The sequence below is a fragment of the Oncorhynchus nerka genome, linkage group LG26 (assembly GCF_034236695.1).
Source record: "Oncorhynchus nerka isolate Pitt River linkage group LG26, Oner_Uvic_2.0, whole genome shotgun sequence".
Classification (NCBI taxonomy): domain Eukaryota; kingdom Metazoa; phylum Chordata; class Actinopteri; order Salmoniformes; family Salmonidae; genus Oncorhynchus; species Oncorhynchus nerka.
Window position 1 is genome coordinate 1,411,395 of NC_088421.1, and position 17,035 is coordinate 1,428,429.

Below are 17,035 nucleotides of genomic sequence, written 5' to 3' on the forward strand. Positions count from 1 at the left end.
AATAATACATGGAGTTCAAGGATTTTGGTGGGAATTCAGGTATTTAAATGTATTGTCAAATGTCACTTTTTCTTAGAATGCACTCATATATAAATGGTCTAATGGTATCAGGTATTTATTTCATTTTGTGTTTAAAATAAAGATAATTATATGCACCTCATTTCCATAAATGTACATACAGTACCTTCGGAAAGTATTCAGACCCCTTGACTTTTCCACATTTGTTACGTTACAGCCTTATTCTAAAATGTGTTAAATAATAAAAATCCTCAGCAGTGAAATTGAGCTCATGTGCATCCTGTTTCAATTGATAATCCTTGAGATGTTATTACAACTTGGAGTTTACTTATGGTAAATGAAATTGATTAGACATGATTTGGAAAGGCACATGCCTGTCAATATAAGGGCCCACAGTTGAGAGTGCATGTCAGAGCAAAAACCAAGCCATGAGGTCGAAGGAATTGTCCGTAGAGTTCCGAGACAGGGTTGTGTCGAGGCACAGATCTGGGGAAGAGTACCAAAAAATGTCTGCAGCATTGATGGTCCCCAAGAACAGAGTGGCCTCCATAATTCTTAAAAGGAAGAAGTTTGGAACCACCAATTCTCTTCTTGGTTGCTCGGGCCAAACAGCAATCGGGGTAGAAAGGTCTTGGTCAGGGAGGTGACCAAGAAACCAATGGGAACTCTGAGAGCTCTAGAGTTTCTCCGTGGAGATGAGAGAACCTTCCAGAAGAACAACTATCTCTGCAGCACTCCACCAATCAGGCCTTTATGGTCGAATGACCAGACGTAAGCCACTTGTCAGTAAAAGGCACATGACATCCCACTTTGAGTTTTCGAAAGGCACCTAAAGACTCTCAGACCATGAGAAACAAGATTCTCTAGTCTGATGAAACCAAGATGGAACTCTGCCTGAATGCCAAGCATCACATCTGGAGGAAACCAGGCACCATTCCTACGGTGAAGCATGGTGGTGGCAGCATCATGCTGTGGGAGGTTTTTCAGCGGCAGAGACTAGGAGACTAGTCAGGATCGAGGCAAAGATGAATGGAGCAAAGTACAGAGAGATCCTTGATGAAGACCTGCTCCAGAGTGCTCAGGACAGACTGTTTAACACTATTTGACGTGTCAAATAAGCTTGTTGACCAATCAGGACCTGAATATGACTGCACGTCACATAATAATGTAACCCGTTGATACATTTTTTACGTAATTATTACACATGGATTTCACTATCAATCGTATTTCATATGTCACAAACGATTCATCGATACGTATGCTATGATGCTGGTAAAGTTGTCTCGCGCACCTACAGTGCTGGTCATAAAAAAAGCTAGTTAATGGATGCAAACAATGTTCTTCCCCAAAAGCAAAACAACATAATCTGTTTCAGTAGCTATAGTTAGCTAACTATATAGCTAGGTGTCATCATCTAAAATAACCCTAATTTATAAGACAGTTCTATTTTGATTAATGGTGGTCGGACTCATCTATGTGAAGCTAGCCATAGGTTGTTATTCTGGCACCACATGGCCAGGTCTCTGACCTCCTCCATATAGGCTGTCTCGTCTGTGATCAGGCCTACCACTGTTGTGTCGTCTGCAAACTTAATGATGGTGTTGGAGTCGTGCCTGGCCGTGCAGTCGTGGGTGAACAGGGAGTACAGAGCAAGCACCCCTGTGGGGCTCCAGTGTTGAGGATCAGCGTGGCAGATGTGTTGCTACCTACCCTCACCACCTGGGGGTGGCCCCGTCAGTAAGTCCAGGATCCAGTTGCAGAGGGAGGTGTTTAGTCCCAGGATCCTTAGCTTAGTGATGAGTTTTGAGGGTACATGGTGTTGAACGCTGAGCTGTAGTCAATGAATAGCATTCTCACATAAGTGTTCCTTTTGTCCAGGTGGGAAAGGGCAGTGAGGAGTGCAATAGAGATTGCATCATCTGTGGATCTGTTTGGGCGGTATGCAAATTGGAGTGGGTCTAGGGTTTCTGGGATAATGATGTTGATGTGAGCCATTACCAACCTTTCAAAGCACTTCATGGCTACGGACGTGAGTGCTACGGGTCTGTAGTCATTTAGGCAGGTTGTCTTAGTGTTCTTGGTCACAGGGACTATGGTGGACTGCTTGAAACATGTTGGTATTACAGACTCAAATCAGGGACATGTTGAAAATGTCAGTGAAGACACCTGCCAGTTGGTCAGCACATGCCCGGAGCACATGTCCTGGTAATCCCTCTGGCCCCGCGGCCTTGTGAACGTTGACCTGTTTAAAGGTCTTGCTCGCATCGGCTATGGAGAGCATTATCACAGTTGTCCGGAACCGCTGGTGCAATCATGCATGCTTCAGTGTTGCTTGCCTCGAAGCCTGTATAAAAGGCATTGAGCCCATCTGGTAGGCTCGCGTCACTGGTAGGCTCGCGTCACTGGGCAGCTAGTGGCTGGGTTTCCCTTTGTAGTCCGTAATAGTTTACAAGACAACTTGTAATTGTGAAAAGTCCAGTTTCATTTCAGGCATATTGTTGTCAATTAAAAGTCTGTGTCAAATACAATTATTTTATTGAATAAAATGGAATGAAATATAGTACATTCACGTCAGCATCATAACACCCCAGCTTTGCAGGAATCCTTCAGCAAACACACAAATACACTGAACTGATCACCAACTTGGCCCAGGCACAATGCAGGCACTAGGCTATTCAAAGGCCCCTATCCTCATTGAACCACCACTGATGATGCTACATAGATAAGCCTTTCCACTGTCTCTGATCTGCTGTGTTTATATGGATGGGCCATTAGTCCAGATATGAGTACTCACTGCATGCAATCAGTGACATAGACTGACCAGGTGAATACAGGTGAAAGCTATAATCCTTTACTGATGTGACTTGCTAAATCCACTTCAATCAATATCGATGAAGAGGAGGAGACAGGTTAAAGAAGGATTTTTAACCCTTAAGACAATTGAGACATGGATTGTGTATATGTACAGTCGTGGCCAAAAGTTTTGAGAATGACACAAATATTAATTTCCACAAATTTTGCTGCTTCAGTGTCTTTAGATATTTTTGTCAGATGTTACTATGGAATACTGAAGTATAATTATAAGCATTTCATAAGTGTCAAAGGCTTTTGTTGACAATTACATTAACTTGATGCAAAGAGTCAATATTTACAGTGTTGACCCTTCTTTTTCAAGACCTCTGCAATCCGCCCTGGCATGCTGTCAATTAACTTCTGGGTCACATCCTGACTGATGGTCCAATCAATGCTTGGAGTTTGTCAGAATTTGTGGGTTTTTGTTTGTCCACCCGCCTCTTGAGGATTGACCACAAGTTCTCAATGGGATTAAGGTCTGGGGAGTTTCCTGGCCACGGACCCAAAATATTGATTTTTTTGTTCCCCGAGCCAATTAGTTATCATTTTTGCCTTATGGCAAGTTGCTCCATCATGTTGAAAAAGGCATTGTTGGTCACCAAACTGTTCCTGGATGGTTGGGAGAAGTTGCACTCGGAAGATGTGTTGGTACCATTCTTTATTCATGGCTGTGTTCTCGAGCAAAATTGTTAGTGAGCCCACTCCCTTGGCTGAGAAGCCATGAATGGTCTCAGGATGCTTTACTGTTGACATGACACAGGATTGATGGTAGTGCTCACCTTGTCTTCTCCAGACAAGTTTTTCCCGGATGCCCCAAACAATCGGAAAGGGGACCCATCAGAAAAAATGACGTTACCCCAGTCCTCAGCAGTCCAATCTCTGATCCTTTTGCAGAATATCAGTCTGTCCCTGATGTTTTTCCTGGAGATAATTGGCTTCTTTGCTGCCCTTCTTGACACCAGGCCATCCTCCAAAAGTCTTCACCTCACTGTGCGTGCAGATGCACTCACACCTGCCTGCTGCCATTCCTGAGCAAGCTCTGTACTGCTGGTGCCCCGATCCCGCAGATGAATCAACTTTAGGAGACGGTCCTGGAGCTTGCTGGACTTTCTTGGGTGCCCTGAAGTCTTCTTCACAATAATTGAACCACTCTCCTTGAAGTTCTTGATGATAAATTGATTATTTAGGTGCAATCTTACTGGCAGCAATATCCTTGCCTGTGAAGCCCTTTTTGTGCAAAGCAATAATGACGGCACGTGTTTCCTTGCAGGTAACCATGGATGACAGAGGAAGAACAATGATTCCAAGCACCACCCTCCTTTTGATGGGTCCAGTCTGTTATTCGAACTCAATCAGCATGACAGAGTGATCTCCAGCCTTGTCCTCGTCAACACTCACACTTGTGTTAACGAGAGAATCACTGACATTATTTCAGCTGATCCTTTTGTGGCAGGGCTGAAATGCAGTGGAAATGTTTTTTGGAGATTCAGTTCATTTGCATGGCAAAGAGGGACTTTGCAATTAATTGCAATTCATCTGATCACTCTTCATAACATTCTGGAGTATGTGCAAATTGCCATCATACAAACTGAGGCAGCAGACTTTGTGAACATTTATATTTGTGTCATTCTCAAAACTTTTGGCCACGACTCTATATGTGCCATTCAGAGCATGGGCAAGACAAAATAGTTAAGTTCCTTTGAATGGGGTATGGTAGTAGGTGCCAGACGCACCGGTTTGTGTCAAGAACTGCAATGCTACTGTGTTTTTCACGCTCAACAGTTTCCCGTGTGTATCAAGAATAAAAAGAAACACAAAGCGCATCCAGTCAACTTGACACAACTGTGGAAAGCAATAGTCAACATGGGCCAGCATCCCTATGGAATGCTTTCAACAACTTGTATAGTCAATGCCTGACAAATTGAGGCTGTTCTGGAGGTAAAAGGGGAGGGGGGCTGTGCAACTCAATATTAGGAAGTCATTCCTAATGTTTGGTATACTCAGTGTATATTACATTTGGCCCTATCAGCTCTGGTCAAAAGTAGTGCACAATATAGGGAATAGGGTGCCATTTGAGACGTATCCCTTGTTATATGGGCCTGGCCAATTAGGCCTAGAAATAAATGGCCTACAGAAGGAATGTGATGGGATGTGGGTGTAGCTTATAATGGTTAGGTTTAGGGTTTCATTTTGGTAAAATGGGCATACAGTGGCAATGAAAACTGAACTGCTATTGAAAGTGAATGTATGTGCAGTGATTATTAGTCATAGATATGGCTAGTGATGAAGACACTGGTAGAGTATTTATAAACAAAACAGCCATGGATGGAGTAACCCTCACCTCCTCTGCCTGCTTGCGCAGCGCCTTCTCGCGCTCGTACTGGGTGATGAGCTGCTCGTTGTCCTCCTTCAGCAGCTCGAGCTCCACCTCGTGCTCCTGGTTCTCCGTTAAAACCGAATCCAGATTCTCCAGAACGTTCACCACAAGCGGCATTAGCTCCTTGACCACTTCCTCATCGTAGCTGCTGATGAGACGCTCGAACTCCCGATAGATGCTGTTGGCCAGGCCCGAGACCCGCTCCGACATAACCGAAACTGAGCCATAGTCGTCCTGATAGACAACCTCGTCGATTTCCATCATCTTGGCAAAATGAGGTCTGGGTCCGATTCCAGATGTGAGATGATGTTGATTAGATAGGCCTACACTTATAAAACACGCTTACCAAGATGAAAGGGAAAATACTACTCATTGAAATTATAATCCGTTCTGATTAATCATCAATAAATATTTCCTGTGTCATTCCATATTCCGAACGATTTCAAAGATTGTTATCATTTGGGTGGTATTTTTGGCAGTTAGGATTTATAACCTTGAACTACTAAACTGTATTGAGACATTTTTATTCACAATAAACAATATATAGGCTATTTACAAGGGGATAGAGAGACCGCCCTCCCGAGCCGACCACCACTGCTGCTGCTGCACCGCAGCCTCGAGGACGGAACGACGCACCCTGCTACTGCCTTCCTCGCGACAGCAACATCCAATTCCGGTAGCAGTCGGTTCAGTCCTCACCGACCTGTGTATCCGCCGTAGTTGAATACATAATGAATTATAAATAAATCCTCAACAATACACTTGCCGCTCAGCAGCCGGAGGCATGGACCCCAGCCATTACTGGGAGGATTCGAAATCCGTTGGGAAATAAAAAACAACAATATATAAATAGGTAAAATGAAGAGGATAACGGCGTTCCCTTATGCTGCCAACACCCAAGCCGCCCCTTAAATCATATTTGATCCGTTTTTTTCTACCGATGTTGTTCTCGGTGAAGGACGATGCTGTTTCGGAGTCGGTGGCGCTGTGGACTAGTATTCTGACAGCAGCACAAACTATAACGTCACTTTCGTATGATACCAGTGAGACCTTCTAAATAAAAGCCCGCATTTCAATACATTTCAATGTGGATAACTCATTCAAATTATATTCAACTTGAATCAATGGACACTTTTATTCTGCCAACAAGAAAATGCAATAAGTAATTTATAAAAACAAAAAAAATATGGTGAAAAAAATAACAATTAAGACAAAAAAATGAGAAAAAAATACAATGTTGACACTGGTATGTTGAGAATATTGGACTGTAGAGATACCTGTCTTAGGTAGAAAAGTTCTCATGTACCATGTATTACATTGCAGTGAATGGAGTGGGTGGAGTAAGGAGTCACCAGTACTCTGCATTAAACCAATTATCCAGCACAAGAGACCCATTTCGTTTTGGCAGACTCGATTGAGTAATTCGAATAACATGTATCTGTGTTTTATGAAAGGTGTATTTCTTTAAAGATAGACTACACAATAGCTTTCAACATAACATTATGTGTAAACTTTAAAAAATAAAGGCTGGTTAAATATGTAAAATGGTCCATGTATTTTTTCAAAGGTGGTTGCAAAGCTGTGAAAAACAGTTGCACTGCACAGCGTTTTAAAAAAAAATCGATATTCCCAAAGTTTAGTATTTCTTTGCAGGGAGACTCTTATAAAACTTTGAAAAAAATCCGGATCATCTGCCAGCATAATATCCTGCTGCTAGGAGAACGGTAATCGGCTCGGAACTCCCTGGCTGTAGATGGATGGAGGTGCCAGCTGACCAATTCTGGCTGACGTCATGCTGTTTACTCTGCAGTTATATTTTTTTGACAATTTTTACTTTTGCTCCCATACATTTTCCCAAACACCAATGAGTACTCGTTACATTTTGAATGCTGAGGCAGGACATAAATTGTCCAATTCATGCACCTATCAATATAACGAATTGTCATCCCTACTGCCTTTGATCCTGTGGACTCACTAAACATACTGCGTTTGTAAATGATGTCTGAGTGTTTGAGTTTACCCTTGTCTGTCTGTAAATAAAATAACAAAAAATAAAATAGTGACATCTAGTTTGCTTAATATAAGGAATTTGATATAGAGCATTTACTTTTACTTTGTACTTTTACTCAAGTATATCTACAGCAGCTTTGATTGGACTGATCATGTCAACATCATATTTTCAAAATAGTAACCATCATGAATCAAGTCGACAATCTCCTTGTCATATGAAGATATATAATGAAGAGAAATTATAGATAAAATGTATCGGTGTTCATCGGCCATTGGACATAAACATTATATAACAAGTTGGAAATCGCAAATTCAACAATTAATGGTTTGGAAGGAATAAGTGGCTGACTGCAAGCATTGCAAAGCCATCACTAGCCTGCTATTCAGTGGAGTAGGTGTGTGGTCCCAAGTCTGGGTTTAAGAGTCTCCTTTCCAAGCTTAAAAGGATAAACATTTAACATTGGCCATGGTGTCAATCCAGCATGACTTCTGACAAACTCAAACAACTGGAAACTGAAAAAAACAAGCTCCGACTGGGAAAATACGTTTTCAACTGCCATCCAACACCGAATTGCAAGTCGGGAGCTCCGACCTGAAGGTCACTGATGTCATCATGATTCAACATTGTATTTTTATGAGTTTCCAGTTGACCTCAAAGCACCATAAATCCAGAGAATGCCAGACTTTGATGACAATGTTTGATGACAAAATTTGCCCACGAAGGAAAGTCATTCCACCTTCCTGTTCAAGTGAGCACAGCACAACAAGGTGAGTCCAAAAATGTATTGTATGCTGTTGCATAAATTATGTAATATACCAGGGAGATACATATACTGTAGCTAAGAAAGTAATACTAAGTGTATGTTGTGTAAGCTAAGTAAGCTGTTAGTAGCCCATGGTCCTCACCCCACTAATTTGGTCCCGTTTCCCCTCCTAATTTCACCTACTGTTCTGACTTGGTGGTGCACATGTAGCCTGTTTTAGAGAAATGTAATTATTGAATATTGTAAGAGCTTTCATTGTCTGCTTCTATGCCCCCTTTATTTATCCTATAGTTTTGACTTTGTGTACAGGGAGAATACTGTAAGAATGGATCATGTTTTGAGTTCTGTCGCTGTACATTTCAAAATTGCTGAACAAATAGTTACATTGACTACGTCCATCCGAGCTTGCTCATTAATATCTTAATTAAATTTACGGATTGCCTCTTATCTGCTCGTCATCCCCTTATGCCATAATTTATACGTCTCAATTGTCAGTAGAATCCACATTTGTTTAAGCAAGTCACCCATATCAGCTATGATTTTTTTAAAGGCAGTAAATGAGTCTGAAAGAACTGTTTCACTGCCGGACAAAGCTCCGATGATAGCCAAGTGTAGCATGGGTAAGGGGTTGCCGCTGCTGTTGGGACTCTGCTGTTGGGACAGCTTTACAGTGTGTGAGCACCGTTTGTCACTGTTATAGTGCAATTAATGTATTGTTTAGTGTTGTGTTGTGGGTTTGCTGACATGCATCTAAAACATGTTTTATATGATTTACATGCTAAAATCGGCTATGTCCTACTAGTACATTTTTAATTTAGGACAGGCGGGAGGCGGGGGCGCTCCAGTACAGTAGGTGGTGTTAATGCTCAATAACGTTGGATGCTAGCCACCGATAAACCCCACAGAAGAAGGGCCGGTGGCGACAATGGTAGCAAGCTAGCCGTACACTGGTAGGCAGTGTCATTAGTTCCAGCCTGTCAGGAACTGTTTTCCCAGAGTTCTGTTAATGACGGCGAGGGCAGGTGTTCTGCAGGCGGGAGTGTGTGATAGCTTAGCCGGCTAGTCCTAAGGAGGACTCTGGTACACAGCAGGCGGGAGACGACATCGTGTGTTAGCGAACTGGCACTGCTGTGCTAGCGGGAGGCAAGGACAACCGGTAGACAGTGTCCTTTGCCCACGCCTGTCAGACACGCTTTACTCCAGTACACAACAGGTGCGAGGCAGGGGACACTGTGTGCTAACTAGCAAGCTAGCACGTGGTGTCGCTAACTAGCAAGCTAGCACACGGTGTCACAGCCTCTGCCTGCTGTGCTACTGGGAGGCGGGGGTGACCGGTCCTTTGCCCACCGCCCGTCGGGAATTGTTTTCCTGCAGTTATGTCAATGACGGGGTGAGACCAGGTGTTTGGCTGGCAGGAGCGAAAGACACTGTCTACTGGTGTCGCTTCCGCTAGCCAACAAGGAGGACCAGGAGTTGGAACAGATTCAGGGAACAGAACCGAAAACCAGAAAATAAATGACATTTTTCAAGAAACATAAGCGGAACCTGGAACAAAAGTGATCAATACTGTTCTGGAATTGAACCGATATTTTAATAACTCCAGGCATTTTTTTCTAGACACACAAAGAAACGAAACAAAGTGCCTATGCAAAGCCCTCACTCTGTCACTCAGAAACATATTCCAGCATCTGCCTGCAAGCTGAAAATCTTTGCCAATGTGTGTGCATGTTTAGGCTACCTGCCCCTCCGAAGCATAGGCTACTGTACTGACATTAGAAGTGTGAGAAGCTGAATAGAGATGTTTTATTACCTAGAGAAGAATGGATGAACTTTTTCAGGCCTAGGTATCACATTTCGTGTTGGATTTATTAACTACAAAAAGGTAAGATGTGTTTTTAATTCTACTGCCGCTCTGCACACACAAGCTTGTTAGCTTGCTAGCTCAAAGGACATTCAAAGTTCCTTCATAGAACCACTCCTCCTAGGCATAATTCTGTGGACCTATTTCAGATAATGCATGACATAAGATGAGTAGCTTTTCAAGCCTGCTCCTCAACCCAATCTAGCTCTCTCCCCACCCATAGAATTTTTCACCATACGCTACACTTGTCTGTCCATCACGCATGTAAACAACTAGCTTACCTGCTCTAACCGAAATGATTTGTGAAGTAATTTAATGAGCTAAATGTTTAAAAGAAACTGATTTCAGAGGTTGAAAAAGGAACAGAAAAGAACTATATAAAAATAAATGTTTTAGCAAATTAATTGAAAATGAAAAACAGGAATATTTAATTTACATACAGTACCAGTCAAAAGTTTGGACACACCTACTCATTCAATTGTACATTGTAGAATAATAGTGATGACTTCAAAGCTATGAAATAACAAATATGGAATCATGTAGTAACCAAAAACGTGTTAAACAAATCAAAGGTAGCCACCCTTTGCTTTGATGACTGCTTTGCAAACTCTTGGCGTTCTCTCAACCAGCTTCAATTAATTTGTAATGGTTTTCTTCCTGGGAAGGAGAGGACCAAAATGCAGCATGGTTATTTATAAACATCCAGCTCCCATATTGCAATTCCTATGGCTTCCACTAGATGTCAACAGTCTTTGTTCAAGGTTTCAGGCTTGTAACTTGAATAACGAAGAAGAAATATGAGTTTTAGTACGACGACACCAGTTTGGAAATCCGTGTTTGTTTGCACGAAGAGGACGCACACCTGCTAATTTTGCTTTCCAATTGAACATACTTCTTTCCGTATGAAATATTATAGTTTAATTACATTTTAGGGTATCTGAGGAATAAATAGAAATGTATTTTGACTTGTTGAAACCAAGTTTAGGTGCAGTTTTTCAGATTCCTTTCTCTGCAACGAGTGGATTACGCAAATCGATGGCGCCAACTAAATTGACTTTTTGGGATATAAAGAAGAATTTTATCTAACAAAACAACACTACATGTTATAGCTGGGACCCTTTGGATGACAAATCAGAGGACTATTTTCAAAAAGTAAGTTAATATTTAATCGCTAGTTGTGATTTTATGAAGCCTGTGCCGGTGGATAAATATGTTGATGTGGGGCGCCGTCCTCAAACAATCGCTTGGCATGCTTTCGCTGTAAAGCCTATTGGATATCGGACAGTGCAGTTAGATTAACAATAATTTAAGCTTTTAACCAATATAAGACACTTGTATGTACCTAAATGTTTCATATCCATAATTTTTATGCTTATTTATTTGATTTGCGTGCCCTCCAATTTCACCGGAAGTTGTCGACACCTAGCACTAAGAAGTCCTATAAGGAGCATTGGTGGCAAATCTGATGGCCGAATGGTAAATGGTAAAGAACATCTAGAACTCGAGAGCACCATAACCTGCCGATCTATAAATTATCTCTCCGTAATCTAGCATGGGTAGGATTGTCATCTGAATCAGGGTTAGTTTGGCAGCTGGGGGTGAAAGAGGAGCCATAGAGGAAACCAAGTTTAGATTTAACTTTAGCCTGCAGCTTTGATATGTGCTGAGAGAAGGACAGTGTACTGTCTAGCCATACTCCCAAGTACTTGTATGAGGTGACTACCTCAAGCTTTAAACCCCCAGAGGTAGTAATCACACCTGTGGGGAGAGGGGCATTCTTCTTACCAAACCACATGACCTTTGTTTTGGAGTCGTTCAGAACAAGGTTAAGGGTAGAGAAAGTTTGTTGTACACCAAGAAAGCTTTGTTGTAGAGCATTTAACACAAAATCCGGGGAGAGGCCAGCTGAGTATAAGACTATCATCTGCATCTAAATGGATGAGAGAGCTTCCTACTGCCTGAGCTATGTTGTTGATGTAAATTGAGAAGAGCGCGGGGCCTAGGATTGAGCCTTGGTGTACTCCCTTGGTGACAGGCAGTGGCTGAGACAGCAGATTTTCTGACTTTATACACTGCACTCTTTGAGAGAGGTTTTTAGCAAACCAGACCAAAGACCCCTCAGAGACACCAATACTCCTTAGCCAGCCCACAAGAATAGAATGGTCTACCATATCAAAAGCTTTGGCCAAGTCAAAAGAAATAGCAGCACAACATGCTTAGAATCAAGGGCAATGGTGACATCATTGAGGACCTTTAAGGTTGCAGTGACACATCCATAACCTGAGCGGAAACCAGATTGCATACCAGAGAGAATACTATAGACATCAAGAAAGGCAGTCAGTTGATTATAGACAAGTTTTCCCAACACTTTTGATAAATAGGGCAAAATAGAAATAGGCCTATAACAGTTAGGATCAGCTTGATCTCCCCCTTTAATTACAGGACGAACCGTGGCTGCTCTCCAAGCAATGGGAACCTCCCCAGAAAGAAGAGACAGGTTAAAAAGGCTGGAGATAAGCTTGGCAATGATAGTGGCAGCAACCTTAAAGAATAAAGGGTCTAAACCATCTGACCCAGATGTTTTTTGGGGTCAAGTTTCAGGAGCTCCTCTAGCACCTCGGACTCAGTGACTGCCTGCAGGGAAAAACTTTGTAGCGTGGCAGGGGAAAAAGAGGAAGAAGCATCAGGGATAGTTGCATTAGAAGGGGTGGGAGATGAGGAAATGTTGGACGGGCAAAGAGGCATGGCCACTTAATGAAGTGGTGATTAAGGAGCTCAGCCATGCCCTTCTTGTCAGTAACAACCACGTCATCAACTTTAAGGGACATGGGCAGCTGTGAGGGGGAGGGTTTATTCTCCAGGTCTTTGACCGTTTTTCAGAGCTTTTTGGGGTTAGACCCACAGAGAGAGAACTGCTCCTTAAAGTACCTTTGGCCTTCTGGATAGCCTGAGTGCACTTATTTCTCATTTGCCTGAGCGAGAGCCCGTTAGCCTGAGAATTTGTGTGCCGAGCATTTGGCCAAATGCTATTTTTGAGGTGGAGTAACTCTGCGAGATCGTGGTCGAACCAGGGACTGAACCTTTTTTAAATTCTAATTTTCTTTATGGGGGCATGTTTGTTAACAATACCACTGAAAATATTTAAAAAAGAAGGTTCAAGCATATTCGACAGAGGGGATCAAGCTGATTCTATACCATTTTACAGAAATCCACCAAGAATGATGGAGGCCATGGTGTTCTTTGGGAGCTTCAATGGGGCAGACATTTTGGTACCCTTCCCCAGATCTGTGCCTCGACACAATCCTGTCTCGGAGCTCTACGGACAGTTCCTTCAACCTCATGGCTTAGTTTTTGCTCTGACATGCACTGTTAACTGTGGGACCTTATATAGACAGGTGTGTGTCTTTTCAAATCATGTCCAATCAATTGAATTTCCCACAGGTGGACTCCAGTCAAGTTGTAGAAACATCTCAAAGATGATCAATGGAAACAGGACTCAGCTGAGCTCAATTTCGAGTCTCATAGCAAAGGGTCTGTTTAAAAATATATATATATTAGCAAAAACTTTGCTTTGACATGTGGTATTGTTTGTAGATTGAGGAAAAAAAGTGAACTTAATCCATTTTAGAAAAAGGCTGTAATGTAACACAACTTTGGAAAAAGTCAAGGGGTCTGAATACTTTCTGAATGCACTGTATTTACATGTCTACCATTCACACCCTTGCTTCATTCCAGCTAGTTAGGATGTGTAACTGTTGACTAATTGTAGCTAGTGGAATATCTCTAGTCTAGCAATAGATAGTTGTTTTGGCTGTATGGCATCAATGAATAAGATTACCAATGGCTAGTTAAGTAGCTAGGATACAGTGCCTTGTGAAAGTATTCGGCCCCCTTGAACTTTGCGACCTTTTGCCACATTTCAGGCTTCAAACATAAAGATATAAAACTGTATTTTTTTGTGAAGAATCAACAACAAGTGGGACACAATCATGAAGTGGAACGACATTTATTGGATATTTCAAACTTTTTTAACAAATCAAAAACTGAAAAATTGGGCGTGCAAAATTATTCAGGCCAGGAGCTTCTAAAGCCATGACATCATTTTCGGGAATTTTCCAAGCTGTTTAAAGGAACAGTCAACTTAATGTATGTAAACTTCTGACCCACTGGAATTGTGATAGTGAAATAATCTGTCTGTAAACAGTTGAAAAAATTACTTCTGTCACAAAGTAGAAACTATAGCTTGTGAACAAGAAATTTGTGGTGGTTGGAAAACAAGTTTTAATGACTCCAACCTAAGTGTATGTAAACTTCCGACTTCAACTGTACCTGCTGGAGTGCGTGCTACGGGTGTGTGTTGCGATGGTGACTGAGTGAGCTGAGATAAGGCGGGGCCTTACCTAGCAATAACTTATAGATGCCCTGGAGCCAGTGGGTTTGGTGACGAATATGAAGTGAGGGCCAGCCAACGAGAGCATACAGGTCCCAGTTGTGTTTAGTATATGAGGCTTTGGTGACAAAATGGATGGCACTGTGATAGAAAATTGGATGCAGTCTGAGTAGAGTGTTGGGGGCTATTTTGTAAATTACATTGCCGAAGTCAAGGATCAGTAGGATAGTCAGTTTTACAAGGGTATGTTTAGCAGCATGAGTGAAGAAGGCTGTGTTGCGAAATAGGAAGCTGATTCTAGATTAATTTTGGATTGGAGATGCTTAATGTGAGTCTGGAAGGAGAGTTTACAGTCTAACCAGACACCTAGGTATTTGTAGTTGTCCACATATTCTAATTCCAAACCACCCAGAGTAGTGATGCTGGGCGGGCGGGCGTGGGCAGCGACCGGTTGAAGAGCAAGCATTTAGTTTTAATGCATTTAAGAGCAGTTGGAGGCCACGGAAGGAGTTTTGTATGGCTTAGAAGCTCATCTGGAGGTTAGTTAACAGTGTCCAAAGAAGGGCCAGAAGTATACAGAATGGTGTCGTCTGCATAGAGGTGGATCAGAGAATCACCAGCAGCAAGAGCGACATGATTGATATATACAAAGAGTCGGCCCAAGAATTGAACCCTGTGGCACCCCCATAGACTGCCAGAGGTCCAGATAACAGGCCCTCCGATTACACTCACTGAACTCTATCGGAGAAGTAGTTGGTAAACCAGGCAAGGCAGTCATTAGAGAAACCAAGGCTGTTGAGTCTGCCAATAAGAATGTGGTGATTGACATAGTCAAAAGCCTTGGCCAGGTCGATGAAGACGGCTGCACAGTACTGTCTTTTATCGATGGCAGTTATATCGTTTAATACCTTGAACGTGGCTGAGGTGCACCCATAACCAGCTCGGAAACCAGATTACATAGCGGAGAAGGTACAGTGGGATTCGAAATGGTTGGTGATCTGTTTGTTAACTTGGCTTTCGAAAACTTTAGAAAGGCAGGGCAGGATGGATATCGGTCTAACAGTTTGGGTCTAGAGTGAAAAAACAGAGTAAAAACTCACATACGACTAGTAAAATTCAAACCAAGTTTATTCACCCACTGGGTCACAGAGCTGCATAAGACAAAGACATGTCCCCACCAGCACAAGTATTTATAACCCCCTTTAGGTGGTCTCCTCCTTTTTTCTAAACATGACATATTTGTTGCTATGCAGGAAGTTAAGTGATGTGGTTAATAAACTATTCCTTTTCCATTCATGCGACCTGACCTCAGCACCCATTGCTCACTAATCCACAGCTTTCTACCCTTATCAGTGACCTCAACCATGCGACTGTCTGTGACCAGGCGAAAAAAAACTTTCCAAGCTAAACCTTAATATCATGACTGCTACACATAACCAACATCGTTGTCCCCTCAGTCAACATAGCTACTAGAACTAACGTGTTAGTAAAGCCACTACAATCAGCAAGTAGTTTAGCAATTACACCTGCGGACCCCGGTGGTAATAAACTAATAGAACCAAAAGCTTACCTTGGGAGTTCCAGTATTGGATTGCCATAGCCAGGTGTTTGAGTATGCTAAACTAGCTAGCTAGCTAAGTGAAAGTATTTTTTTCTATAGCTAGCTCTCCCTCTTCTTAATTTGGAAGAAATTACACCGTTCAACTCCTGTCTTTCTCGGAGTCAACTACTCACATGTTATGCACTGCAGTGCTAACTAGCTGTAGATTATGCTTTCAGTACTAGATTCATTCTATCATATTTTGATTGGGTCCACAACATGTCAGTTCATACTGCAAGAGCTCTGATCGGTTGGAGGATGTCCTCCAACCTTCTTTGGAAGAGGGTGAGAACCAAGAGCTTCCTAGGTTTTGTATTGAAGTCAATGTACCCAGCGGACAGAAGCTAGCTGTCATCCAGCTACACCATGGAACTACCCTGCAGTGCTATTGTAAACCATAGCAAAAGTGTGTTTTAATAATTTGGTGCCATGTGAATATATTTAGTATAATTTTATTTAAAGTATAACTTAAAGTTTCACTATTTGTATTAAATTCACTGAGGACGGTCCTCACCTTCCTCCTCCACTTGTGCAGCCACATTTGTTAAGTCCAAGTTTGATAAAAGCAGTGTAGTTAAGGAAAGCAGCACCCTCTGTTGGCCCGTTGGAACTATCCTCCTTGTGGCTAGCCTGGATACCTGTCTGTTTGTGCCATCATACAACACCTTGTCATGCCATAATGCCAAACATGTACAATGGTAGTGACAGTAAAGGGAAATAAGATGTAAACTCTCTCAATTGATCTAGAAAACAGCCCAAATTCCTAAGGCCAGGCAGATGTATTAGACTACCTCTATTCACGAGGGTGGCCGGCATAGCGCCATGTGAGAGGAACCATCTTACTCCAACAGAAGTCAATGGCCATGAGCAGAGCCACACAAAATGGATCTCTAAGTGTGGTGCAAAAATGCATGTGATTATAGAAGTGATAAATGCCTAGTTTGTGTTTAGAATATTAAAGCATGCCCTGACACTACACACAAGGGTAAATTAGACTTCAGCAACCACCAAAGGGGGAAATTAGCATAGCAGCCATAAACACAGCAATAAAAATGATCACATGTAAATTGATAAAGCACTTTAATTTTATAGTTGTTAAAGGTCGATTGAACATATCAACTGTGAAGAATAAGTGAATGGAATTTCAAATCATGACATTTCT

At 42.1% G+C, this 17,035-nt stretch overlaps 1 protein-coding gene across 1 annotated transcript in view; it reads right to left on the reverse strand.

Moving 5' to 3' along the window:
* Nucleotides 1-6,235, reverse strand: part of mapk8ip3 (mitogen-activated protein kinase 8 interacting protein 3) — a 67,550-nt gene extending 61,315 nt beyond the window's left edge. Inside the window, exon 1 of the mRNA XM_029635233.2 lies at nucleotides 5,213-6,235. Coding sequence (XP_029491093.2) covers nucleotides 5,213-5,512 — 300 coding nt within the window. The 5' untranslated portion in view covers nucleotides 5,513-6,235. The remainder of the gene's footprint in view (nucleotides 1-5,212) is intronic.
* Nucleotides 6,236-17,035: the final 10,800 nt, after the last annotated feature.